The sequence below is a fragment of the Oryzias melastigma genome, linkage group LG4, assembly GCF_002922805.2.
Source record: "Oryzias melastigma strain HK-1 linkage group LG4, ASM292280v2, whole genome shotgun sequence".
Lineage (NCBI taxonomy): Eukaryota > Metazoa > Chordata > Actinopteri > Beloniformes > Adrianichthyidae > Oryzias > Oryzias melastigma.
This window is the reverse complement of record NC_050515.1, coordinates 7,481,412-7,507,171: the sequence shown is the minus strand read 5'-3', so window position 1 is coordinate 7,507,171 and position 25,760 is coordinate 7,481,412. Positions and strand designations below refer to the sequence as shown.

General features: G+C 37.1%; 2 protein-coding genes across 2 annotated transcripts; one reads left to right on the top strand and one right to left on the bottom strand.

The window, feature by feature from the left end:
* The first annotated feature begins 1,219 nt into the window (after window positions 1-1,219).
* On the top strand, window positions 1,220-19,983 carry LOC112150084 (ceramide synthase 2). Its single transcript, XM_024278083.2, has 11 exons — window positions 1,220-1,397; window positions 2,063-2,239; window positions 7,671-7,788; window positions 9,224-9,342; window positions 10,638-10,695; window positions 10,768-10,818; window positions 14,187-14,279; window positions 15,646-15,774; window positions 17,500-17,606; window positions 18,851-19,007; window positions 19,084-19,983. Exons 2-11 carry the CDS (start codon window positions 2,064-2,066, stop codon window positions 19,291-19,293), a joined length of 1,218 nt encoding a protein of 405 aa, XP_024133851.1. The 5' UTR covers window positions 1,220-1,397; window position 2,063; the 3' UTR covers window positions 19,294-19,983.
* A 1,825-nt stretch (window positions 19,984-21,808) lies between these two features.
* Window positions 21,809-25,754, bottom strand: LOC112150101 (kelch-like protein 24). The gene is made up of 3 exons (XM_024278108.2): window positions 24,675-25,754; window positions 24,172-24,583; window positions 21,809-22,492 (listed from the first exon to the last, which is right to left on the bottom strand). The coding sequence occupies exons 1-3, from the start codon at window positions 25,582-25,584 to the stop codon at window positions 22,192-22,194; spliced, it is 1,623 nt and encodes a 540-aa protein (XP_024133876.1). The 5' UTR covers window positions 25,585-25,754; the 3' UTR covers window positions 21,809-22,191.
* Window positions 25,755-25,760: the final 6 nt, after the last annotated feature.

Below are 25,760 nucleotides of genomic sequence, written 5' to 3'. Positions count from 1 at the left end.
CTTTTGGAAATAAACTTTAATAAATGTTGGTTTTAAGGACTACTCTGCAGATGCAGGCTGAAATATTTAAGTAAAACATCAATAAATAAGCTATTTCAGCAATCTTGGAATCAAAACGTTCAGCTTGTTCAGGACATTACTGCTTGTATTTTTGGTATTCATAAACTTTATAGTTTTTAAAATATTGAGCAAAATATGTCCCATAAGAAGTTTTAAGTAGATTAGCAACAAGCCTTTAAACATATTTATGGGCTATGTTTTCATCTTTTATAATAATTTTCAAAAAAAAATGGAGTTTAGCTAATACTTTAATAACAGGCTAACGTTTTTGGCTAATTTGTCATCCACAGAGGTTTTTGTTGGCTAAATTAGAGTTTAGCTTTTAGCAACAGGCTAATGTTTTGACTAATTTAGTTTACTGATGAATTGTGGGCTATTTTGGAGTTTAGCTAATATTTTAACAACATGCTAAAATGTTTGGCTAACTTGAAATTTTAGGCTATTTTTGAGTTTAGCTAGTATTTAAACAATGTGCTAGCTTTTTGGGCTAATTTGGAGTTTAGCACACGTTTAAGCAACACACTAAATAGTTGGAATTTAGCTTTTAACAACAGGCCAACGTTTTTGACTAATTTAGATTACTGAGGAATTTAAAAAAATTGAATTTTCGCTAATATTTTAACAATATGCCAACGTTTTTTGCTATCTACTGAATTTTTATAGCCTAATTTAGAGTTTAGCTAATATTTTCATAAAAGGCTAACATTTTTGGCTAATTTGTTATCTACTGGGGTGTTATTTTATTTATTTTTATTTTTTATTTCTTGTTAATTTAGAGTTTAGTTTAGAATCACGCTAATAATTTTAGCTAATTTGTTTTACTGAGCAATTTTAGGCTATTTCGAAGTTTAGCTAAACAATGTGCTAGCTTTTTAGCTAATTCTGCATCAACAAAGGTTTTTTGGTTAATTTGGAGTTAAGCTCAAATTTAAGCAACATGTTAAATATTTTTGAAAAGTTGGCATGTATTAAGGATTTTTAAGCAATTTTACCACAAAATTTTGCCGAAATTTCTGTCAACTTCAGTGCTCTTTCATAGTCATTTAACAAAATTTCCCTGTTTTTTTTATTTAACATTTTGCAAATAGCTTTTGGATTTTCAGCAAATCCCAGCATTAATCCAACTTTTCCAGTAAATATCATGATTCTGACTGACTGGAGGTGGATCGAGCAGCAGAATCTGTCACAGCAGACTCGGATGGACGGGCGGGCACGCGCCTCCCTCCCTCCCTCCGCCTCAGCTCCGCAGGGCGCGTCAGGGAAACTCCTCCTCCGCCGTTTTTCCTCCCCACTCACCGCTGTACATTTCCACATCTCCATCACCGGAGCGCGGAGAGGTGAGCGCCACATTCACGCGGATGCCGCCTGTCTCTGTGTATTGGTGGGATCAAAAGGGTCGGTGCGTCGGTGGAGTCGGTCGGTTCGGTGTCAGTGCGGGGGATGCGGGAGGTGGACGAGCTCTATTCTGCAACGTGAAATCGTTCCCGGTGAAGCGCAGGAATGTCTAGAATTTGGAGATTTGACGCGTTTGTGGCAGAAAAGCGCGCAGCTCGGCGCGCGTGTCAGCAAACTGCGGCTTTGACGCGCGCCATAGTGATCCATCCATGTGCCTGTCAGTGACTCAGGGAAGCAGGAACCCTCCCATAAGCCTGAATGGAGGCCTCAGAATAGTCAAGCAAGAAAAAAACGCACCTGAACTGAACTTCTTTGACGTATTTGTTTGTTTTGTTTCTGATAATTAAGCCATAAGTGCGCATGCGCACATGGAGGCTGCTGTGTTATCCGTTTTATACTTTATGGACTTGAAGGTTTCTTTGTTGTGTCCAAAAATAACAACATAGTAGATAATAGATAGATGATTGATGCAAAAACACCTTTAGTAAAGTAAATATTTTCAGTTATTTAAATGAGTGATTATTAATAGTTTATGTAAATGTTGTGTTTGTGGTTTGAAATGTTTTCATTTAAAGCCAAGAATTCCGTTCTCCTCTTCCATCCTCAGGATGGAGGCGCTGCTGAATGAGTGGCTGTGGCGGGAGGAGTTCTGGCTCCCTCCTGGGATCAGCTGGAAAGACACCCATTTGCATGAGGACCAGGGTCACTTCCCCTTACCCAGGGATCTCCTCTACACCCTTCCACTGGCCTTCGCATTCATAGCCCTCAGATATGTCTTTGAGAGGTGAGACTTCAGCAATCTTTGCTTAAAAAAAACTGAATTTATGGGTTTGGCAGGGGCAGTGCTACAGGGGGGCAAGGGGGGGAACCTACCCCCCTAGCAAAAAATGTTGCCCCACATTTGCCCTCTCAACTATTGAGTCAATATTAGTAGAAAAGATTACGAAATAATCAATTTAAGCTTCTTTAAGCATTTTAAAAATAACAAAAAACAGCCATTTTTTAAGGAAATACACACAAAAAAGAGAAACAGTTGCATTACCTTAAAATGCATGGAAATAGTGACACAATTTACCCTAATTGCTGAAGGGATTTGCTGAAAATGCAAAAGAAATCTGAAAAATATGCTAAAACACTTAAAAAAAATGTAAAGAACAATGAAAGATGGCTAAAGTTGACATACATTTTTGAGAAATTGTTAATAGTTTGCATAAAAATACTCAATACGTGGCAATTTTGCAAAAAAATACGTAGTGTGTTACTTAAATATGAGCTTAACTGTAAATTAGCCTTAAATAAACCTCATTAGATAGCAAATTAGCCAAGAATGTTAGCATGTTGCTAAAATATTAGGTAAACTCTAAATTAGCCTTAAAAAAACTCATTAAACAAATTAGCCAAAACATTAGCATGTTGCTAAAATATTAGCTGAACTTCAAATTAGCACAAAAAGCTAGCTAAACTCCAAAATTGCCTAAATTTTCCATTAAACTAAATATGTCAAAAACGTTAGCCTGTTGATAAAATAAAAGCTAAACTCAAGTTTTTTAAATTAATTACTATAAAAAATGTAAACATAGTTCATGAATATGTTTAAAGGTTTGTTGCTAATCAAGATAACATTTTGAAATTTGAAGACTTTCTCATTTATTTCCTACGAGGCATATTTTGCTCATTATTTCAAAAACTATAAAGTTTATGAATACCTAAAATAGAAGCAGTGATGTCCTGAAACCGGTGAACGCTTTGATACCAAGATACCAGTAGCCTAGCTCGCTATGCTAGCCAGTCGCCTGGTGGACGTTGTAGCAAGCTAGTGAGAGCTAGCAGAGCTATCCCGCTATGCTATTTGCTTAAGTGGGCACTCTCGCTAAGCTAGGCAGCCGCTCGGTGGACGCTAGTAGCCACAGTAGCCCAGTGGACAGATAGCTCTGCTAGCCCTCACTAGCATAGCGAGCCAGGCTACTGAGTCGCCACTTAAGCCAATGAGGACAAACCCATTCGGAGCCCACATTTCTGCCCACTTCTAAACCATATGAGGCCCATTTTGGTTCTAGCTTAGTTTTTGGGAAAATATTTTGAATCAAATGTATTATAGCCCATTTATTAAATAATAAAGGGGTCAGATTAAACATTCAGAGAATCAGATATAGTGGAAAAATTTTTTACCAAGTCGCAGACTTTATCATTTATTCATCGAGATATCTAAGCACCGATGAGCTGTCAAAGTTAAACAGACTTCCGTGATTTAATGCAAAGACTCGCTCGTGTTTATAACGCGAGAAAGCTGATGTTCTGATGACTTAGTGGAAAAGAAAATCTTAAACCTGTTTTCACTGGCGACTACAAATGATGAAATCTTATCTTCAGAATGACACACCTGATAACCGGGTTTCCTTTTGCTTGTTTGAGAAATGCTTTTCTACTCTTCTAAAGAAATACTTAATGATTTACACGAGTCTGACTCCGCTATCGAAGAGAATTGTTCACTTTCACCTGAAATGATGCAAAAAAAGATTCTTGAGTCGAGGATCTGAGCATTCCTACACGTTTTAGAGGCGTGTCCACGGCAGCTTAGCAACAGCCATAAAGCCTCGGCTCATCAAACTGCAGCTAACAGTTGAAAGCATTCATGCACTGATGTGTTTAGCATTTCTATTGTATCTGGTGTCACCAGCGGAAGACAAAGCACTGCAGGGAAAGGAGAAATGCTTGCCAAGTTTAGATGATGAAAAGTCACGTTTGATCGCCGAGACAGAAAGTTTGTACGCTTATGAGCGATGACCTCATCGCTGCTTTAGCGTCCTCGGTGAAGCCTTAGCTTGAACCCTCATAAGGAATTTATGAACAGACTCGTAACATTAGCTGTATTAGAGGCAGTCATGGGTGAGAAGAGGAAAACATATGCTGGACGCCTGTTGCTGTAAGGATGGCGTCTCCATGGTTACGGCTTGTTTGACAGCTGGCTAAAAGTGCGTTTTGTGGTGTAGTGTAACCAGAGACGTTGCGTGTCTGTGTTAAGCCACAGTGACCTTCTCGTCCTCTCTGATCTGTGCCTTGACGCCTGCTGTCAAGACGGCCTGCTCATCAGATAGGGTGATTGTGGATGTGTTTACACATTCACACAACTATCAATGCATCTTGCACGTCCAAATATGTTCAGTCGGTCTCCTTCCTCCTGCAAAACACGCAGATATCTGCTGTTTTTTTGATGCCATATCAGCTGATGGAACAGCACGTTTGAGCAAACGTCATCGTACACCTAATGTAGCTGCCCTGGAAGCTGTCAGGAGCCACACGAATCCCCAAACTTTGGAGGGCAACATAACTGTTTTCTTGTCTGACGGGGGGGCGGGTCGGTTTGTAGGCTAACAGGAAAAGTTAAAAAATCACAGCCTAAATATAAACATTTACGGTTTTCCAGGCAGCTACACATAGCTAAATTTAAAATAATTCATTTCTGTAATCTTCATAGAAAAAAATGTATACTAAAATATCTTAAAAACTAGATATATAGCATTATTTGTGATTATGCTAATGTGAATGTTGTAAGCTGAATTTGGCTGCTGAAGATGCTAGTGCTAAAGCTAATCACTGAAAACGCTGAAGTTGATTGCTGAAATGGCTGAAGCTAATAGCAAATAATGCTAAAGCTTATACTTAGCTAAAATATTAGCAAAATTCCAAATAAGCTTAAAAAACAGAAAAAAATTCTAAATTATCAAAAACAGCTAGCGTAAGGCTAAAATATTAGCTAAACTCCGAATTAGCCAAAAAAAAAAGATATTGCGATGATGATAAATTTGCGATGTATTGCACAGGCTGATATTGCAATGACAAGCTACACATAGCTAAATTTTAAATAACTAATTTCTGTAATCTTCATAGAAAAAATTAATACTAAAATATCTTAAAAACTATATATATAGCATTACCTGGGATAATGCTAATGTGAATGTTGTAAGCTGAATTTGGCTGCTGAAGATGCTAGTGCTAAAGCTAGTGCTAGTGCTGAAGCTAATTGCTGAAAACGCTGAAGTTGATTGCTGAAATGGCTTAAGGTCAGTGTTGGGACTAACGCCGTTTAAGTATAACGGCGTTACTAATGGCGTTATAAATCAAGTAATTTAGTAATCTAACTAATTACTTTCATCCTCGCTGTAACGCCGTTATAGTTACTTCGTGTAAATCGCGGCGCGTTACTTCAAAGTTTGATGATCTTGCTGGAGCTGGGCGCTTCGCACCCGAAAGTTGCTTGTGTTACATCAAGATACATGAGAAAATCCGGTTTCTTTTCAAAATATAACCAGTTTTTTCACAATAAAATGCCACGATTGACAAATGTAATTATGTTATTGTATCTAAACAGGCAGTAGACACGGATATAAACATACAATCACAACACAAACGTGCACGCGCGAGCACAGTGACACACAAAACAGACAGACACGCACACTTTTTTTTCTTTTTTCACAGACACGTACACACGCAGATCAACGTGGATAGACTCCGGTGCGGAGTGAGGAGTTTATTTAATTAATAAATTAATTAATAAAACGACAACAGAGAGACAGAGAGCAGCTCATCTTAGCAGAAACGGGGTAATATTTATTAAACACACAACACAGACAGACACGAGCGCACACAGATCAACGCAGTGAGCAGACTCCGGAGCGAGTGGGCGGGGCTGCGGGATTTTGGGAGAGAAAAAAGAGATGCAGAGAGCTGCTCCTCTTAGCAGAAATATGGGTTAATAATTGTAGTTTATTCATTTATTATTGTTTTGCACTTTCAGTTTTTTAAGCCATTTTGTTTAATTATAGTTGTAGGTAAGATACTTGAAGTATGTTAATAGTTGAAACGTTTACCTTTTTTGTGTGAAGTTACATTTTTTATATACCACTTGTTGCAGTGTTTTGTGTGATAATTCTGACAAATAAATATTGAAAATTCTTTCCCTAAACCCTCTCTCATGTGTATCCTAAACTTAGACAATATGACTCCATTGGAAAACTATACCAGTATACTATTGTCGGTTATCATTTATTATTGAATGTAAATTATTTTTTTTATTTGTATCGCAGGAAAAAATACAAAATATTAGAATATTTAAAGAGTAATTTAAAACGAGTTACTTTTCCAAGTAACTAATTACTTTGAAGATGCAGTAATTGAGTTACTAACTCAATTACTTTTTGGGAGAAGTAACTAGTAACTATAACTAATTACTTTTTTGAAGTGAGATGCCCAACACTGCTTAAGGTAATAGCAAAAAAAATGCTAAAGCTTATAGCTAGCTAAAATATTAGCAAAAGGCCAAATAAGCTAAAAAAACAGAAAAGAAAATATAAATTAGCCAAAACAGCTAGCATGTTGCTGGAATATTGGCTAGTCTCCAAAATACCTTAAAAAATGGAGAAAAGGCCTAAATTAGCCAAAACAGCTAGCATGTACCTGAAACATTAGCTAAATGCCAAATTAACCAAAACAAAAAAAACTGGTAAAATATCAAAATTAGCAAAAACAGCTAGTGTAAGGCTAAAATATTAGCTAAACTCCAATTAGCATAAAAAAAGAAGAAAAGGCCAAAATTAGTCAAAACAGCTAGCATGTAGCTGAAACATTAGCTAAATGCCAAATTAGCCCCCAAAAATGGTAAAATACCTAAATTAGCGAAAACAGCTAGCTTAAGCTAAACTCAAAATTAGCCTTAAAAAAATGAAAAAAAGCCAAAATTAGAGAAAACAGCTAGCATGGTACTGAAACATTAGCTAAACTCCAAATTAGCCAAAATACTGGCAAAATATCTAAATTAGCAAAAACAGCTAGCATAATGCTAAAATATTAGCTAAAATCCAAATTAGCAAAAAAAAAAAGAAAATGATATAGCAAAGATGATAAATTTGCGATGTATTGCACAGGCTGACATTGCGATGATAATACATTTGCGATGTATTCTGCAGGCCTAATTTGTACCACAAAACTCAAAATAAAATAAAACTAAAGAACTTGCAACACACAACACTTCACAGCATCTACCTCTTCCTGACTGTTACCAACCGTTTTTCACTCTAAATGCTGCAGCACCGACACTCACAGTGAACGTCAGGCTGTGTCACGTTGCATAAATGTCTGACGCTGTTGGAATCACAATGAAACGTAGAGGATTTATGTTGCGACTAACATTCAGAATGGCCGTCTGTCCTGTCCTCCAGGGCTGTTGCTGTCCCACTGAGCCGGTGTTTAGGCGTGAAGGACCGCATTCGGATCCAAGCTCCTTCGATCCCAAAGCTGGAAGCCTTTTATAAGCAGAAGAGCCGGCAGCCATCGCAGGTTTGAGTTCCTGCTCCTGTCACTTTAAAATGTTTCAATTCTCTATGTTGGGAAAAACGAAATTAAAAAGAGTCTAAAATAGACTGAAGAAACTTTTTTATTTTTACTGCACAAATATTGTTTCTGTTTTGCTAAATTAAAAATTCCTAGTCTTTGATGTGAATTAAGAAAACAATGAAAGTAAAAGATCTTTTAGCTAATGACTCATAACACAATAGCGGTTTATCATCTGGAAACTTCTGCTTGTAAAACTTGTTTATCATATCAAGGAAGAGCGAAAGTGTTTTTTGTTTTTTTGCAAACATTCAGCACTTCCTCTGCAGGTGAGGCAGGGTTTGAAGGAGGAGTTCACAGAGCTGAAATATGTGCACACCTTTATTTGGTTTGTTTTCACGATGCATCTGAAAAGAGGATGCTGCTGCAAAACCGCATAATTGGAGCACATAAAAAGATCATTATCCTATTGGTGCATATTATCTTACCATACTGTGTGTTGATATGTTTGCAGATGACACTTTATTTATTTATTTTTTTATTCGTTTTTTTTTTAAATGAGATTTTAAGCTTGATTTCACACTTTAAATCCACCTTAAAGTTCATTTTTCTCCTAGTGAACCACACCAGGGTTCACTTGCAAGTGAGCAAAATAGCAACTAATTCTTATAAATTTGTGCCGATTTCTTCTATACATTCAATTTGTCATAATATTTACATGTTTTTTGCAAACGTTTTCACTAAAGTAATGGTTTTAGTGACTTCTGTTTTGTGTATTTTCATTTTAAAGTAGCACTATTTTTCTAGTTCACTCAACTCCACCACCTTCTTCATTTAGTAAAAACACAATATTTATTTTAGCTCTTTAAAATGTGAGGTTGGTGTTGTTTTCCTGAGTTGATCAATAAACAGGTGCAGGCATGCAACACAGTTCAGGTTTGCACCTGACTCCTGGTTTGGATTTTCACAGCATGCAGGCTTTAACCTGTCTGGAAAAAAAAAAAAAATCCCTTTTTACGCTTCATTAAGACAATTCAGTGTTGAATGTTGATATTTTCATTCGTTTTCTTCTGCTGTAATTTCTTGGCAAACAGATTTTTGGTTTTTAGCTTTCAGCAAACACTTTCCAAAACAGACAAAAGGTACATTTAGTTGTTTCAAACAGTCACATCTTTGACGAAAACAAAGCAAAAATGCTTTAAAGACAGTGTTACCAACTTTGTAATTAAGTTTCACCTTTACCAAAGCTCTGTCGGAGGTAACAGGAACCTGAGTATCGGTGTCTCACTGATGGACATGTCGTCTCTGATCTCATCAAACGGCTGATTTAAACATGTTGTTGACAAAACAACCGTAAACATTCTTATTTTTATTCTCATCCTTTATCCATAAAGCAGGAAAAAGCAACATTATTCTGAAATATGTCCCTCTGTGCGTTCAGACTGAAGAGTTGGCCTTGAGTAAGCAGTGTGGACTCTCACAAAGAAGGATCCAGACCTGGTTCAGACACAGGAGGAACCAGGACCGACCCAACAACACAAGAAAGTTCTGTGAAGCCTCGTGAGTCACGTTATCTAGCTTCTCATTTTTGGTCCCTTTTTTGGATTGAATTCAACTCATGTTCATGTTAGATATTAAAGTGAGTAAAATGTGTTTGAGAACAGAAATACTTTAAAAATATTTAATGAATAACTCTTTCCACCTGTACAAGTTAACTCCGATTAATTGGTTAAAGTTCATTTTATTAATGTGACTGACAGATTCTTTCATTGAAGACTTTCAACAAATAAACAATTTTTTAAGGCTGTTAGAAAAATCAATACAATCAAATATCACAATACTTCATTTGACGATACTTAAATCGATTTAAAATCTCGCCAAGACGATATTTAATCATTTATCAATCGTTGTTTTTGCTGCCAGATGAACCATCTTGAGTCAGTGCTGCTACCCAATCTGTAACCACTACAAACCCAATACGACGTGCACAATTTAGCTTTATTTACTCGGGATGGGTACCGGACATGAAGGAGCTACCAGTACAAAATAAAAACACGGATTTTGGTGCCTCATCACATTTAAATGTTTCTGGAAAAAAATGAGACTTATTTTGTTGTATATTTCTTAATTTACCATACAAAAGAACATTTGAGTGAGTTAACGTTCTGATCATTAAATAAAATGTATTTTACCATTTTATTAACCTAAAATTTGTATTAATATTCAGGTTGGATATTTCATAAGTCATACTCTTAAAAAAACTGTGAAATATTGTTTCTGGTACTTTCTTGGGATATTTTGGGATATGTATCGTATCGTGATACATATCGGATCATCAGGCTGGGTTGATAAAATCGATTAATTGATATGGATCGATCTAAGCCTAATAGATCAATAATCAATCCATGAAAAGCATAGATTGAGCTGACACATAATGCTAAAATCCGCTAGCTTGATGCTAACGTATAATGGAATTTCCGACAGGACGGCTAATGCTAACACTTGGACATACATTGCTGACTAAATGAACATCTTTATAAAGTCACAGCTTTGAATTTTCCAAACTCTTTAGATAAGAATAAAAATACAAGTAAAATCAAATGATCTGGAGGGTCATAATTACCTGGCGAACCAGATCCGCCAAATCTTCGCATTGTTTGTCAGTTATTTATACATGAAAGAAAATGAAAGTTCTGAAGTGTTTTCCTGCCCCAGGGCCACCACACCACCTTGGTTTTACTGTCATTTTCCTGCAGTGCATGCGTGTACATTAGCAGCACCTCGTGTTTCTGGAATGTCAGTTAAAACAAAACCGTCTGGGGATTAAACTCCTCGCTCTGTTTCCGTCTGTGCAGCTGGCGGTTTGTGTTCTACCTCATCGCGTTCGTTGGAGGCCTCGGCTCACTAATTGATGTAAGTCAATCATCTGTGAAAAATGTTCTGTTGAATCTGTGATTAATTCAGCGATGATCCATTTTCCCCCAGACTCCGTGGTTCTGGGATCAAAGGGAGTGCTGGAGGGGTTACCCCAAACAGGTGAGCCCCTTTGTGTCTTGTTTACCCTCCATGTGTTGCTTTCAGGCGACTGGCAGAGCTCCAGTAAACTGTAGACTTAGGAGGAGTTAGAAATGTTGGGTGTGACTGTTATCATTTTTCCTTTCTCTTTAGAAACCAGCAGCATAACTGATCGTGTCAAACGTCTTTTCTCTGTTGGCAGAGATGAGGCTTAATGAGTTACCAAATCTGAATGTGTGAGCCCATTCTCCAGATTTGTACTACTTTCCCATGACAATGGTGTCACGCCCCGGTGAACTCTGGGTAGTTTTGTAATTAGTTTAAAAGAAGGAAGATCATTTCATTCCTGGTTGAACATTTTAGGATTTTTTTTACTCACAATCATTAAAAAATGCATAAAATCAAAGTTTTGGTGACTGGACACAAAGACAGGCATCATGATACGTATTGTACCGCTGTACAAAATAAAAGATTTTCTTAAAAATTCTCCAAAGATTTCCATTCACTTCAAGATTTATGTTCTTTTTAGCAACAGAACTTTAAAAATGGTTCTAGAAAATGTTTTACTGCTTATTCAAACACTAAAGAAGCTACTCGGGGGCCGATTTAAGAAGCAACAAATTCAGAGTTCAAACCTGCACTCAGAGTTGACTGACTCAGAGTTTGCAAACTCAGAGTTATTAGTTTCAGAACAGCTGAAAAAAGTAAACTCTGAGTAGTATCGCTCAACTAAAAATGTATCGGGATACGCCAGGCAATCGACTCGTGGCCTCAAAATCTCTCCTGACATAAAAGACGTTTCCTCCGGATTAATCCCGCCTCCTCGTCTATGGGATCCTCTATGAATGGACATGCCGTTTTGGTTTCATTATGGCCGGAAATGTGACGTCTCTAATGTAAATGTTCTCAAAATGTTAATGAGGAAGTACTATTTGAGCATCCTTCACTTTAAGAATGGGCGGAGACCACAGAGAACTCTGAGTTTCCTGAAGGAAACCTGCTCCAGACCCGGTTATGTTCACAGACTCAGTAGTGATTAATCCTGAGTTCAGTTAAGCCTGTGTCGTGAAACGGGTTTGGTTTAACTCACTTTCACGGGTTTAAGGTACCTCCATTTCTAAAACCAGAAACTCTGAGTTTTCTTTAACTCTGAGTTCACATCTCTGAGTTTTCCTTAACTCTGAGTTCCCAAACTCAGAGTTTCAACAAAAGAAGCGGGCCCCTGATGATTTGTTTTGGAGTCAGTTTTCTATGAAGAACTACAATCCTGTAACATTTTGTGAAAAGATTAAAAAAGCTCTAAAGTGAGTCAGAAATCTTACTCTTTCGGCCCTAAAATCTTTTCAAACGGACACTTTAAGGTACCTTTTATCCCTTAATTTGTTTGTTTTGTCCCTCCCTGTCTTATCAATCTTAGACATTTTTTTAGAAACAGTTGGCTTTTCACTGAGTTTAAAGGAAAAGAAGAGCTCACTCACTCCAGCGGGATGTGTCTGAGTCTCAGGGCGGTTTTCATGCAAAGCTGTTAGAATAACAGCTAAAAGGTTTGCAGGATTCATTGTAAACATTAGAGAGGAGGAGGGGAGGGAAGCAACAATGTACTTCCTCACATAAACTGGATTAGGTATCCAAAACCAGAGTTTTAATGTGACTAGAATGTATAATATATTGATTTTTTCTCTGTTTACTCCTTAGCAGTCAAGGGTCTGCTTGAGTTTTTGTTACAATTTACTTTAATTTATAGTTAAATCAGTCAAACAAGCTTCTTTTTTTTTTTTTACTGATGTTTTTCATTAAATGACTAGCACTGGGTTGATAAAATCTGTTGGGATCTATCTAAGCTTAATAGTTTACTAAAAATGGAGATCCGTCTAGAACTTAAAGCTAAAGTCTGCTAGCTTAATGCTAACATTTAATGGTATTTCCCATAGGACGGCTAATGCTAACGCTCAGTCGACGTAAACATACATCTTTATAAACTCACATACATGAATTTTACAAACTCTTTTAAGAAAATATGTTTTAAAATAACCATTTCAGGTGTAAAACACATTTTTTGCTCATTCTTCTTGAAAAAAGTGTACTGCTATAGTGCAAGCTCCCTCTAGTGGCCAAACTGAAACGCGATCCAGGAGAGGCAGAACAATGTTTACAATGTTAATGAAAATTTTTGTTAGAACTTGTAACACTGTATGATATTAACAATTAACATTTCATCATTTTACTAATACATTTTACAGTTTTTGAATTGTATCAGATTCATATAAATATATTTAAAACATATAGTAGATTATTAATATATTTCTAAACAAATGTGTTTAAATGTGTTAACTGTGTAAACTCACAAATGAATAAATAAAAAAAAAAAATCAGAATCGAATCAATCCAGGGTCTGGTAAATCAAATTAAATCAATTCTGGAAATTATTATTGACACCCATCCCTAAAAATGATTCAATAGTTCCACAACTAACTTGAAATTATCCAAAAAACTCAATTCCTATTCATAAATTGTCATTTTTTTACCATCAAAAATAAAAAAAATTAGATCAAACAGTTTTATTTTTTTATAGCAACAAGCAAAGACAAAATACTAATTTATAAATCCAAAAACAAAGCAAAGAAAAGTTAAAACTATGTAAAAATATCTATGAAAATCAGGCGAAACTAAACAAACCTATAAACAACGATCCAAGGATTTATCCAGATAATCCTGAGTGTTAATAATTCAAATTATTTATCAAAACCAATTCAGTCTGCATCTAAGTAAAACAATAACAGGAAGTAGCTGACTTAAAAACAGTTTTCACCAACTCCCTTTTATTGAATTCTCTTACTTCCTGTTCAAAATAAAAGCAGCTTTTACACATTGGAGTGAAAAAGCTGATATCTCTGTGGTTTGGAGGACAGTACAGCATTCCTGCACGGCTGCATTCCTCCCTGGAAATCTGTCTTTTTTGAAGGGTCATGGTCTCAAAACACCTGAAAGAAATCAGCACCTGCAAACCGTCTGACTGTTAACTTTCCAGAGGCATTGTGGCAAAAAAAGGAAGTTTTTTTCTGGATAAAATTCCTCAGTCTACTTCCTGCTATTGTGTTGCTGCAAACACTGAGGGCCGTGTGTTCTGTAAGGTTCTTTTTGAGATTTTAGACTCCTGATTTAACCTTTTTTCTTTCATGCAGCCTTATTTGTGCAGGTTTTTTATGATTACAGTTGTAGTGGAAAATGTGCAACAATTTTACACAAATTACTATATTTTAAGGGTCTGTTAGCAACTGAAGGACAACCAGTCGCTCTGTGATACACAAGAGTAACACAAATGTTTTGCAAAACAAAGTTTTGAAGTTATGCAAATGTTCCCTGACTGTTGTGCTTCTTCTGGTTTTCAGCCCGTGGCCAGCGCTCATTACTGGTATTACATGTTGGAGATGGGTTTCTATTTGTCTCTGCTGCTTTCCGTCTCTGTGGACGTCAAACGAAAAGTGAGTTCTTTGTTCTTGCTCATGAGTTTGTTAAACTATTCATGCGATTCCATGTGACTTTGATACTATTTGTTGCTTTCGTTTTGAAACTTTTGAGTGACATGAGTGGTAAGGTTTCAAAAGGGAGCAGCACATACCGCAAAAGAAAAATATCTGAAGCACATGTCAAAGTAAAACCCTCCTGATCATCATTCTGTTCGCTTTTTGGACTATTTTGGCATTTACTAAGATTTATTGGGGGCTAGTTTGGGCTAGTTTAGCTAATATTTCAGCTACATGCTAGCTATTTTGGCTAATATTGGCTTTTTTCATTTTTTTTAGTCCATTTTGGTGTTTAGCTAGTATTTTAGCTACGCTAGCTATTTTGGGTAATTTAAGCTTTTTTTCAGTTTTTTAGGCTATTTTGAAGTTTAGCTAATGTTTCAGCTACATGCTTGCTATTTTGACTAATTTTAGCTTTTTTTTTGTTTTTAGGCTGTTTTGGGATTTAGCTAATATTTCAGCTACGTGCTAGCTGCTTTGGCTAATTTTGGCTTTTTTTTCCTTTTTTAGTCCATTTTGGTGTTTAGCTAGTATCTTAGCTACGCTAGCTGTTTTGGCTAATTTAAGCTTTTTTCAGTTTTTTAGTCCATTTTGGTGTTTAGCTACTATGTTAGCTATGCTTGGTATTTTGGCTAATTTAAGCTTTTTTCAGTTTTTTAGGCTATTTTGGAGTTTAGCTAATGCTTCAGCTACATGCTAGCTGCTTTGGCTAATTTTGGCTTTTTTTTTTCATTTTTTTTAGTCCATCTTGGTGTTTAGCTAGTATTTTAGGTACATGCTAGCTATTTTGGCTAAATTAAGCTTTTTTCATTTTTTTTAGGCTATTTTGGGGTTTAGCTAATATTTCAGCTAAATGCTTGCTATTTTGGGGAATTTAGCCTTTTTTCAGTTTAGCTATTTTTTCAGGAACATGCTAGCTGTTTGAGCTAACCTAAGTTTTTTATAAATTATCTTTTAGGTAAATTTGGCGTTTAGCTAATATTTTAGCTGGATATTAGCTTCAGCGTTTTTAACTATCAATTTCAGCATCTTCAGCAGCCCACTTCAGCTTACAGCATTCACACTAGCATTATCACAGGTAACGCTATGTATCTAGTTCATAATTATGTTAAAGAGTTGCGCTTTTAATTTTTTCAAAATGTAGTTTTAGAGTGTTTAATAAATGTTAATCCTAAGGTGTGTTTTGGATTTTGGCCCCTTGTAGGATTTAGTTTCACACCCCTGATTTAGACCCTTTTCACGATTGCTCAGCATGGACATCGCAGACAAAGATGATGGTTTTTCTGCTACCTTCCCTATAGAAGTGTCTCTTTCTGTGTTCCAGGACTTTAAGGAGCAGGTGATCCATCATATCGCCACCTTGTTTCTCATTGGTTTCTCCTACTGTGCGAACTACGTGAGAGTTGGAACGCTGGTGATGCTGGTGCATGACTCATCCGATATCCTGCTGGAGGTAAAATAGAAATAGAAAGTCAACTGTTATTGTGAATATGTTTCAGAGGTAGAACGTTAAAAAGTTATTAAGTTGGAGATAGGGACAGAAAAAGTCCAGTTTGTGGTCATAAAACATGTTTTAAGTTGATTTTACGTTGAAATCACCCAAGTTTCCCAATAAGCAGCAAACTAAATAATATTCCGAGGTATGTTCTGTTAAAAACAAAAAAAAATGCCAGACAGTTTCTGAATTTTTTCGTATGGTTTTCACCTCGTTTTGTTCTTTGCTCCTTGAGGCAGATCCTCCTGGGTGTGACCCGTCACAGATAACTTCTCACAGTTTGGTTTTTGATCTGAAATCTGTAGAAACACGAAGATCTTGTTGTGTAGCCTAAGGCTTAACTGGTTCTCTGGTTGATGGTTATCACAGTGGCTTAAACATGAGGCTGCTGGCATTTCATAGCCGTGAACTTGAATACTACTTAAACTCAACAGTTATGGAGGACATAAGTGGGAACAGGTGCAAGTTCTAGATATTATAATTCTAGTACTGAGTCACTGATGGAGATCAGTTGTGTTTGGTCAATTAATATTTGAACTATTTTATTTATTTTTAACTCTTAGATGTGTTTTAATTTTTTCTACTATGGTCTTTGGGGCAAATAAGGTAAAACTAATTATTTGAACAATGTTGACGGTTCCAGATCCAGGAACAACAGTGAGGTTTCTGACCTGGACCCTCTTCAGGGTGCTGGAGGGTTCATGGGAGTTCGCTCATCCGGTCCATATGTGTTTTGTGGATTTGGAGAATCCCTTGTGGGGTCCTGTGGAGGGTGCCCTGGTCAAAAAGAGTCTGGGAGTTTTGGTCCTTCGTGTTAGCACCGCCCCAATGGAGCCTAAAATGTTAAAACGGAAATGATTAGATTCGAAAACAAAGAAAAAAAAAAGTTAGACAGAAAAAAAAGTTTTGAAATATAAATTTTGAGTTTTGAAACCTAAAAAAAGATAATTTAAGGCTGAAAATAATTAACTTTATTTTAGAATAACTTCTTTTTTTTTTTGGGCCAAACACCAATATTTTTTTTCAAAATGTTTATTTAGGGGTTTCAAATATTTATGGCCCAGATTTAGTTCCATACAGCAGGGCTGCTCTTTATCATCGGTTCTGTTCATAGTTTTTATGGACAGAATCTCTAGGCGGGGGCCAGAGGGGTCTGGTTTTTGGGGGTCCGCTCTTTGCAGACGATGTTGTTCTGTTGGCTCCATCGAGCCAGGACCTCCAGCATGCACTGGAGCGGTCTGCAGCCGAGTGTGAAGGGATGAGGGTCAGCACCGCTAAGTCTGAGGTCATGGTTCTCGACCGGAGAAAGGTAGTTTGTCCTCTCTGGATGGGTGGAGTTCTCCTGCCTCAGGTGGAGGAGTTTAAATATCTTGAGGTCTTGTTCACGAGTGATGGGAGAGTTTACGGTCGCTGTACCGGCCCGTTGTGGTGAAGAGAGAGCTGAGCCAGAAAGCAGAGCTCTCAATTCTGACTATAAGTGGCTGAATTGCGTTAAATTACTGAGGTTACTTTCATCAAAGTAGAGAACGAAGGGCAGAGTCATCACTAGTGCCATTATTTAGAGTTAAAACCCTTTAAGTTCAACATAAAGTTGCTGTAATGAACAGGGTTGGACAGAAAAGCCTTATATGAGTATGAAGTTTTTATCAAATAATGTAATATTAGTGTTTTTCTCTTTCTTAGTCTGCCAAGATGCTTCATTACGCGGTGTGGACGAGGACTTGTGACTCGCTGTTTGTCGTCTTCGCTCTGGTCTTCCTGGTTTCAAGGCTGGTGGTGTTTCCTGGCAGGTGAGAGTGTTCATCAGCAGCTTATGTCTCAGTCATGGCTGACTGAAGACTTCTCGTTTCCACTGAGCAGTCCGGACCGGACCGGTCCACTCTTGGTCAGTTTAGAATCGTCCGGGGAATTCAGGTGATCATTTCCATGAGTGTTGGATCATGTGGGGCGTAGACCAATGACGTAGCTGTGACCGTCATAGTGGTGGGACTACAAGGGTTCGCGGTCTCAGCGTGTCTCCGATCCTTAGCCTCAGCAAAAAGGGGGGGAATAGTGAATTTAAGGAATTTAATAGTTTATAAGAATTCAGCTGAAAAAGGACAAAACTTTCTATTTGGATCTTGAGTCGGGAAAAACGCCGGTCAGACGCTTGCTATTCTCTCAACACCTTTCCGCCAATCAATGGATTACATCGTGTAGTAGCTCCACCCTAACTGTTCCGTTTTTCTATGGACCTACAACCGATGGGGGGCCAAAAATGGTCCAGTTTATTGGGGACATTTTATAAAGGAAACACTTAAAATACTGTACTGGTCGGATCCAGATCACTCAGTGGAAACGAGGCATAAAGACCAACTCCCATGAAATCATGTTTTCAGTGTTTTTACCATGTTCTCAGGGCGACCTAGGCGGCCGCCTAGGGCGCCATCTACTGGAGGTGGCACCAAATTGCAATGATTTTTTTTTTCAGTTTGACACACAAATCATTTCATATAAAATGTAAAAAAAAAGTAATCATTAAACATAAATACAAACATAAACAAAATAACTCAAAAGTTTGCCATAATCAGTCATTTTGCATGTTCTTGTGACATTTTTCTCATGATGGAGGACATACATAAAATAGATTAAGATCAAAATTACATTTCTGAGTATTTATTTATTCAAATTCTTGTGGACAAAAACAAGCAGTATAACCTACAAAGACACGCCACGAGCTCCCTCCTCCGCTCCATTCTGATGTATCCACTTGTAAATGAGTAGGTCCATGTACGTCTTTGTTTTCCTGTACAGCTGGATGGCTCCTATATTGCTCATCATGTTTGTCGCAACGGTAAAGTTAGGTTGGGGGTGTGAGGGGTTTTCTAGAGAGTGTAAACAAAGGGATGATGGGAAACCAGGGTGGGCTTACAGTCCATATATGGATCCTAAGATGATTCACAGGGCCTTAAAACACTGTTTTAACTGTTTAAATGAAATCAACATTTGTGAAGAAAACTCTCAAATGTTGTCGTTCTGTGACTCTTTTCTCCAGAGTGATCCACACAACGCTGCTGGTTTCTCTTGACTTTTTTCAACCTTTCTTTGGTTACTATTTCTTCAACGCGCTGCTGTTAGTTCTCCAAGCGCTGCACATCTTCTGGGCCTACCTCATCCTGCGGATGGTTTACAAGTTTATCTTCAAAGGCAAAGTAAGCGCAGCTTAAACACCAACTGACAGAATTCGAGGTGTGGAAATACTCAGTTATTCCCAACTCTTCTCTGCAGGTTGAGCGTGACGAACGCAGCGACGAAGAGAGCGAGGTGGATGAAAACGAAGACGAGGACGAAGATCGTAAGGATAAAGAGGATGAGGTGGACTGGAGGCAAAAGAAGGAAATGAGCAACTCAAACTTAACGTCGCTGGCCCACAACTGTGTCCTGAACAACCTGACCAACCAGAGGAATATGAACAGCAGGATGCCCAAAGCCAGATAGTGAAGCAGCTCCTCACACGCCGTCGCAGCGTCCCAATCCCGTTCGCTCGGAATTATTTAATTTATGCCATTAATGCATGAGTTCATTCAACACCGTTTATTCAGATCAGGAGACGTCTACATGTTCTTTAAAAAGAATAGAGCACAGAGGATTTGCAAATGTGTGTAGTAGGGCTGCCAAAAACGGCTATTTTAATAGTCGACTAATCACCGATTATTTTTTCCGATTAGTCGACTAATCATTCGCAAAAAGGATGTAAAGCACTCATCTTAACCATCATTAGCTTTAAACTAACTAAAAATAAAGACGATGAAGATGATAGTTTATAAACTTTTAATAAATCATGCAGCCTCTGTCCTTAATTAGATTCTGGTATTAAAACAAGAATAAACTAAAAAAGTTGCATTACCTGTAATAATGTTAGTGTGAATACTTTTAGCTGAAAGTAGTCACTGAAGATGCTGAAGCTTATTTCTGAAAATAGTGACTCAATTTACTTAAATTGCTGCAGAGATTTACTGAAAATGCAAAAGCTATTTGCTAAATGTTACATCTGCTAAAAGATTATTTGTTAAAGAACTATGAAGCACTGAAGTGACCAAAATTTATTTCAAAAATTGTAGTAAATTGCTTAAAAATCCCTAATACATGCCAGTTTGGCAAAAATATTTAGCGTGTTGCTTAAATATGAGCTATACTTCAAATTGGCCCAAAAAAAAAAAAAAAAAAACATCGGTAGATGTCAAATCAGCCTAAAAAGCTAGCTTGTTGCTTACATTCTAGCTAAACGTTAAAATGGCCTAAAAATTCCTCAGTATTAGTCAAAAACGTTAGCATGTTGCTAAAATAGAAGCTAAACTCTAAATTGGTCTGAAAAACCTCTAAATAACAAATTAGCCAAAAACTTTAGCATGTTTAGCATGCTAAGATATTAGCTAAACTCCAAATTAACATAAAAACTTCAGTAGATACCAAATTAGCCAAAAACCTAAACAACTAAATTAAACAACTAAATTAGTCAAAAATTTTAGCATGCTGTTAAATTAGAAGCTAAACTCTAAATTACTCTTTAAAAAAAAACTGTAGATAAAAAATTAGCCAAAACGCTAAAATGTTGTTAAATTAAAGGCTAAACTCCAAATTAGCATAAAAAACTTAAATAGATGCCAAATTAGCCAAAAAGCTAACACATGACTAAAACACTAGCTAAACTCTGAAATAGCCTAAAAATCCTCAGTAAATAAATTAGTCAAATATGTTAGCATGTTGCTAAAATAGAAGCTAAACTCTAAATTGGTCTGAAACTAAACTAGCATCTTGCTAAAATATTAGCTAAATTCCATTTTTTAATTACTATAAAAGATGAAAACATAGTCCATGAATATATTTAAAGGCTTGTTTCTGATCTTGCCTAAATATTCACACAATTAAATGAGGTTTGCATCGGAAGCAAGGAACTATTTTTCACAAAACATAAAGTTTTGGTCGCACTGACTCTAATGTAAAAAGTGTCTTTTTTGGTGCTGAACACTCATAGCTTTGTTTAACTTTACTACTTTACCCCATATATTATAAAGTAACTACGAACCAACTATTAAATTAGTCGTCGACTATTTTAATAGTCGATTAGTCGTTGATTAGTCGACTAATCGTGGCAGCTCTAGTGTGCAGCATGTCAGAGAAAACTAATTTGAACAGATCAAGAAGGAAATGAAGAGCTTTTCTAAAAGAGTTTGTTAAAGTCTTTATGATGCAACAACTTTTCTGTAAATAGTTAAGGAAATTGCTCGATTCTTCTTCTCGTTTTTATTAGTTTTCTTTTCTTTCCGACAAAAATATATATATATATATTTCCTCTGTTGTAAATGAAATCATCCTGTAAAATGGGAAATATTTAAAAAAAGAACAAACTTCAAGCACTAGTTAAGTGGAAATTACCTCCAGCTGATTTATATTTTACTGTACATAGATCCTAATCTGTTGGTAAACATTTTTGTTTTTTTGCAGCTTCCATAAAAGATTATAAAATTGCAATTTTTGTAAGCAAGCAAAGGCCTTAACACTTTTCCTAGATGATGCTGGGATAGGCTCCAGCCGCTTCACCCCAAGACAACATAAAATGATCAAGTAGTAACAGAACCATCTTTTTATTTATTTATTTAAACATTTTCACAAACAAGCTGAAGCCCATTCACACAAAAAAGAATAATTTAAATTCCCACAATTCCCACTTTTTAAATAATGATCTGTCAAATACTATGTTTTTTATTTAATCTATTTATTGTGTATTTTTTCTAATTGTGATACTTTCTTTGAGGACACTTAGCACTACAGTTTGCTATATGTTTGTTTTGTGCCTTAGGCTGCTGTTTTTAAGGATTTTTTTTTAACAAGAAGCTTAATTGATTTGTTAATTGATGCCAGTAGTTAAGAAAAGCAAGAACGCAGGGTCTAACCACAAATAAATGAATAAAAAATGTGACATCTTCAAGAAATTAGAGGATAAAGTTGCTAAAATGTAAATGTACTCTGAACACTAACCTTACACTGCATGGGAGGTTTAAGGTTGAGCTAATTAGCAACATGCTATCATTTAGCATATGATTTTGTAAATCTGTATCTTTGTTTTTTTACCCTAATGAGTATTTATTGCAGAAAATAAAATGGGTTTAATTTTTAAAAGGGCTGTTCTGCTTTAAAAAAAAACTAAAATGTGTATTTGATATATAAAACCATGAAAATGTTTTCAGGAAAGTTGCTCTTGACTGTTCTAAAACCTCTGAATGTTTGTTCAGTGTGGCTTCTTTTTTGACAAATTTTAATAAATCACCCTTGTTTAATACATGATTCTAATCATTCTTTTTAAATGAAAGAATAAATAAGAACATAAACGAGACTTTAATCCCTTCTTATGGTGACACAGCCTCTGATGGGGACCGGACAGGGAATGGCGTCGTCCATCTCAAGGCAGGTGTCTATGTAAGGGTCCAGCAGCAGCATGTTCGGGAACGCTTTGTTACTCCTCCGCTCACTGACCAGGTAGACCTGACCGCTGACTGTGGTGCAGCCACAGAAGAACTTTCGGTCCAGACATTGCTCATCCAGCACAGTCCATTCGTCCGTCTCCATGTCGAGACGCAGCGATAGGCCTCCAAACAGGTAGAGGGCGCCGTTGAGTTCAGTGGCAACTAGATCATACCTTGGAGAGAATTTTTGAGGGAAACTTTTACTGTATTTATATATTAAGTCTATGATTTCAACCACTTTTTAAAGACCCACTCTGACTAAAATCATACTTTTGGTGTTTTTACATCCATCTGCATTTCTTTATTAAAATTGAGAAAATCAAATTCACTAAAAAGGACAAGAAATATTAAAATTTTAAGATTTAGAACATAGGTGATCTGTTTCAGTGAATGGTTCTGATGTATGGAATAAACTGAACAAATTAACTAAAAATACAAAAAATGTTGTTGCCTTTAAGGATTTTATTAACGGTTGGATATTAAGCAAATAATATAAATAATACAGTATGCAGAAAAGTTATTTTATAAAATGTTTAGTAGATAATTCCACTGAACCTTGTGTGGGTAAATATGATTAAAAGAGGGTTTGTGTAGATAACAGTTTATGTATTTATGTTCATATGTTTATTTAAAACAAGTACCAAAGTCACGGCCGGATCCGGCCCTCCAGATAATTTTATTTTATTATTAGTGACCTAGTCCATATTTTCTAACTTGTAAAATTTTGACAAAATGTATTTCTATGGAGAGTAAATATTGAAAGTTCATGAAGGTTTAAGTTGATTATTCTGGAATATTCCTGCCTTTTTATTATTCATAAAAATGTTAAAAAGTTTTCGTTTTAGTTTTAAGAATTTGCATTCTGTTAGCTTTTTGGACTATTTTAGCATTTACTAAGATTTTTTTAGGCTATTTTGGAGTTTAGCTAATATTTCAGCAACATGCTAGCTGTTTTGGCTAATTTTTGCTAATTTAGGCTTTTTTCAGTTTAGCTATTTTTTCAGCAACATGCTAGCTGTTTGGGCTACCCTAAGTTTTTTATAATTTTTTTAGGTTCATTCGGCATTTAGCTAATATTTTAGCTGGATATCAGCTTCAGGGTTTTTAACTATCAATTTCAGCATCTTCAGCGGCCACATTCAGCTTACAGCATTCACACTAGCTTTATCTCAGGTAATGCTTTATGTCTAGTTCATGCTATTTTGGGCTTCAGCTAATATTTCAGCTACATGCTAGTTTTTTTAGGCTAATTTAGGCTTTTTTCAGTTTTTAAGCTATTTTGGAGTTTAGCTGATATTTCAGCTACATGCTAGCCTTTTTGTCTAATTTAGGCTTTAAATTTTAGTTTTCGACTGTTTTGAAGTTACCGTAGGCTAATATTTACACGCTAACTGTTTTGGCTAATTTAAGCTTTTTTATTATAATCATTTTAGGTTAATTTTAGTATTTAGCTAATATTTTGCTGGCTATCAGCTTCAGCATTTTTAACTATCAGCTTCAGTGATTTCAGCTATCAGCACTAGCATCTTCTGTGGCCAAATTCAGCTTCCAGCATTCACATTAGCATTATCGCATGAAATGCTATATATTTAATATAATTATGTTAAAAAGTTACAGCTTTAAAGTTTAAAAATTTACTTTTAGAGTGTTAAATAAATGTTTATCCAGTTCGGTCCGCGGCATTATGTGTGTTTTTGATTTTAGCCCCTTGTGTGATTGAGTTTGACACCCCTGATGGACACCTTATGAGGCCCCTAATGATGTTTGTGAAATTCTATGAAAATAAAAGATGATCAGAGTGGATCTTTAAATTCAAAAAAGTAAAAAAAAGTAGAGGTAATAATTTTCTCACCTTGGAAATGGAGAAAAGGAGACCACGTCCCACTGATCCTCCTTCACTGAGTACCTCTGAATTCCTGCATACACCTCCCCGTTTTCATCCAGGCCACATGCTACATAGATACACACCCCCACAGCCACAGCGGCTGCCCGCTCCACTGCCCTGACCATGGGGCTCACCCCCTGCCAGCCATCTTCTGATCTAAGAACTAACCTCTCCACATCCGCCACGAGGCCTTCATCCATGCAGCCCCCCAGGACATACAGAGAAGAGTCCAGGCCTACGGAGCAGTGGCTGTGTCTGGATTTCTGCAGGGCCGGCCCATCCACCCAACGCTGGTTCACGCATTCATAAATCTTCACCCAGTCCACACTGAACCACAGCACATCTCTGAAGTTGCCACCGCTCACAACCACGTTGTTTCCTAAACGGAAAATAGACCTAAATTGATTGCATTGCACCTTTTGGGTTTCAAGAGAAGCATGCACACCTCAAGCTTCTTATTTAAATATTACCTACTGCAGCCACAGAGTACTGAGTTAGATTCTTCTGCTGCAAAGGTGCACAGCTCTGCCATCTACCGCTCAGAGGGTGGAACTGATAAAGTGCCTGCTGCTCCTGATCATGAGGCCCACCCAGGACGTAGAGAGTCTCTCTAGCTTTGGTCCTGCTCAAAGACCTGCCTGCTGACCAAGAGGGCGGGAAATGCTCATTCAGCTTGCCGATGAGCCTTGCTCGAGGGTCAGAACCTTTCATCCTGGTCAGAAGTTGAGTAATAAATGCTAAGGAGAGAGACTCGGGTCTCACCAGCTCTATCAGCTCTAAGAAATGTTCTTCTCGTTTGGGGTCAAACGAAACCCAGCGGAGGGTGGCTTCCAGCGCCACATCGTCTTTGTAGAGAGCCAGATCATCACTGGCAAGTAGGTCAGCTATAGTTTCCTTGGAAAGAGACAGGAAGTCCTCTTCAGCTGAGACTGCAGGGAAGTGTGTGAGCACAACCTGTCGAGCTGCAGAATAAAGCTGAGAGCAGCCCAGTTGCCATGCATAGGTCATCATTCCTAAACAGTTCGAGAGGTGCAGCTCGCGCTCCAGGAACTTGCAACACAGCAGTCTGGCTCGCTCTAGTTGTAGAAAATTCGCAGTCTCAAGAATCCCAAGAACATTTTCTTTGTCCAGCGTTAGACAGCGAGTCTTGCTGTACTCCATCAAGACTTTGAAGGACTGCCGACCCACACCTTTGATCTCCACCAGCTTTTTGCGGCTTTCCACTCCACAGCCAAAGAACAGAGCTCGGAAGTATGGACTCTGAAGGGCCAGATGCTCCCGGCAGACGTAAAAGTTCTCCTCCTCTATGCGTAGGACAGCATCAGGAATAAAATCAGGCTCGGGGTCTTTCCCATGAAAAGCAGATTCATCTTCATCCATTGTGTCGTCTTAACTCATAGAATTATTTTTTGAGCCCTAAAGTTTCACCACAGTCAATGTAAAGAGTAAAAATGTATCTCCGGTTTTGTCCTACTTCTGAACTGGGTTCCCAACACACCAGCTGGTGTGAGTACTGTTTATTAATAGACTCCCCTAGTTGGAGAATGCTGTGAAGA

Coding starts and splice junctions, on each gene's coding strand:
- LOC112150084 (XM_024278083.2), top strand. CDS start 2,064: ATGGAGGCGCTGCTGAATGAGTGGCTGTGGCGGGAGGAGTTCTGGCTC. Junction 14,280..15,645: donor CTGTGGACGTCAAACGAAAA/GTGAGTTCTTTG, acceptor TCTGTGTTCCAG/GACTTTAAGGAGCAGGTGAT. Junction 15,775..17,499: donor CATCCGATATCCTGCTGGAG/GTAAAATAGAAA, acceptor TCTCTTTCTTAG/TCTGCCAAGATGCTTCATTA.
- LOC112150101 (XM_024278108.2), bottom strand. CDS start 25,584: ATGGATGAAGATGAATCTGCTTTTCATGGGAAAGACCCCGAGCCTGAT. Junction 24,584..24,674: donor GTACTCTGTGGCTGCAGTAG/GTAATATTTAAA, acceptor TTTTCCGTTTAG/GAAACAACGTGGTTGTGAGC. Junction 22,493..24,171: donor TCCTTTTCTCCATTTCCAAG/GTGAGAAAATTA, acceptor ATTCTCTCCAAG/GTATGATCTAGTTGCCACTG.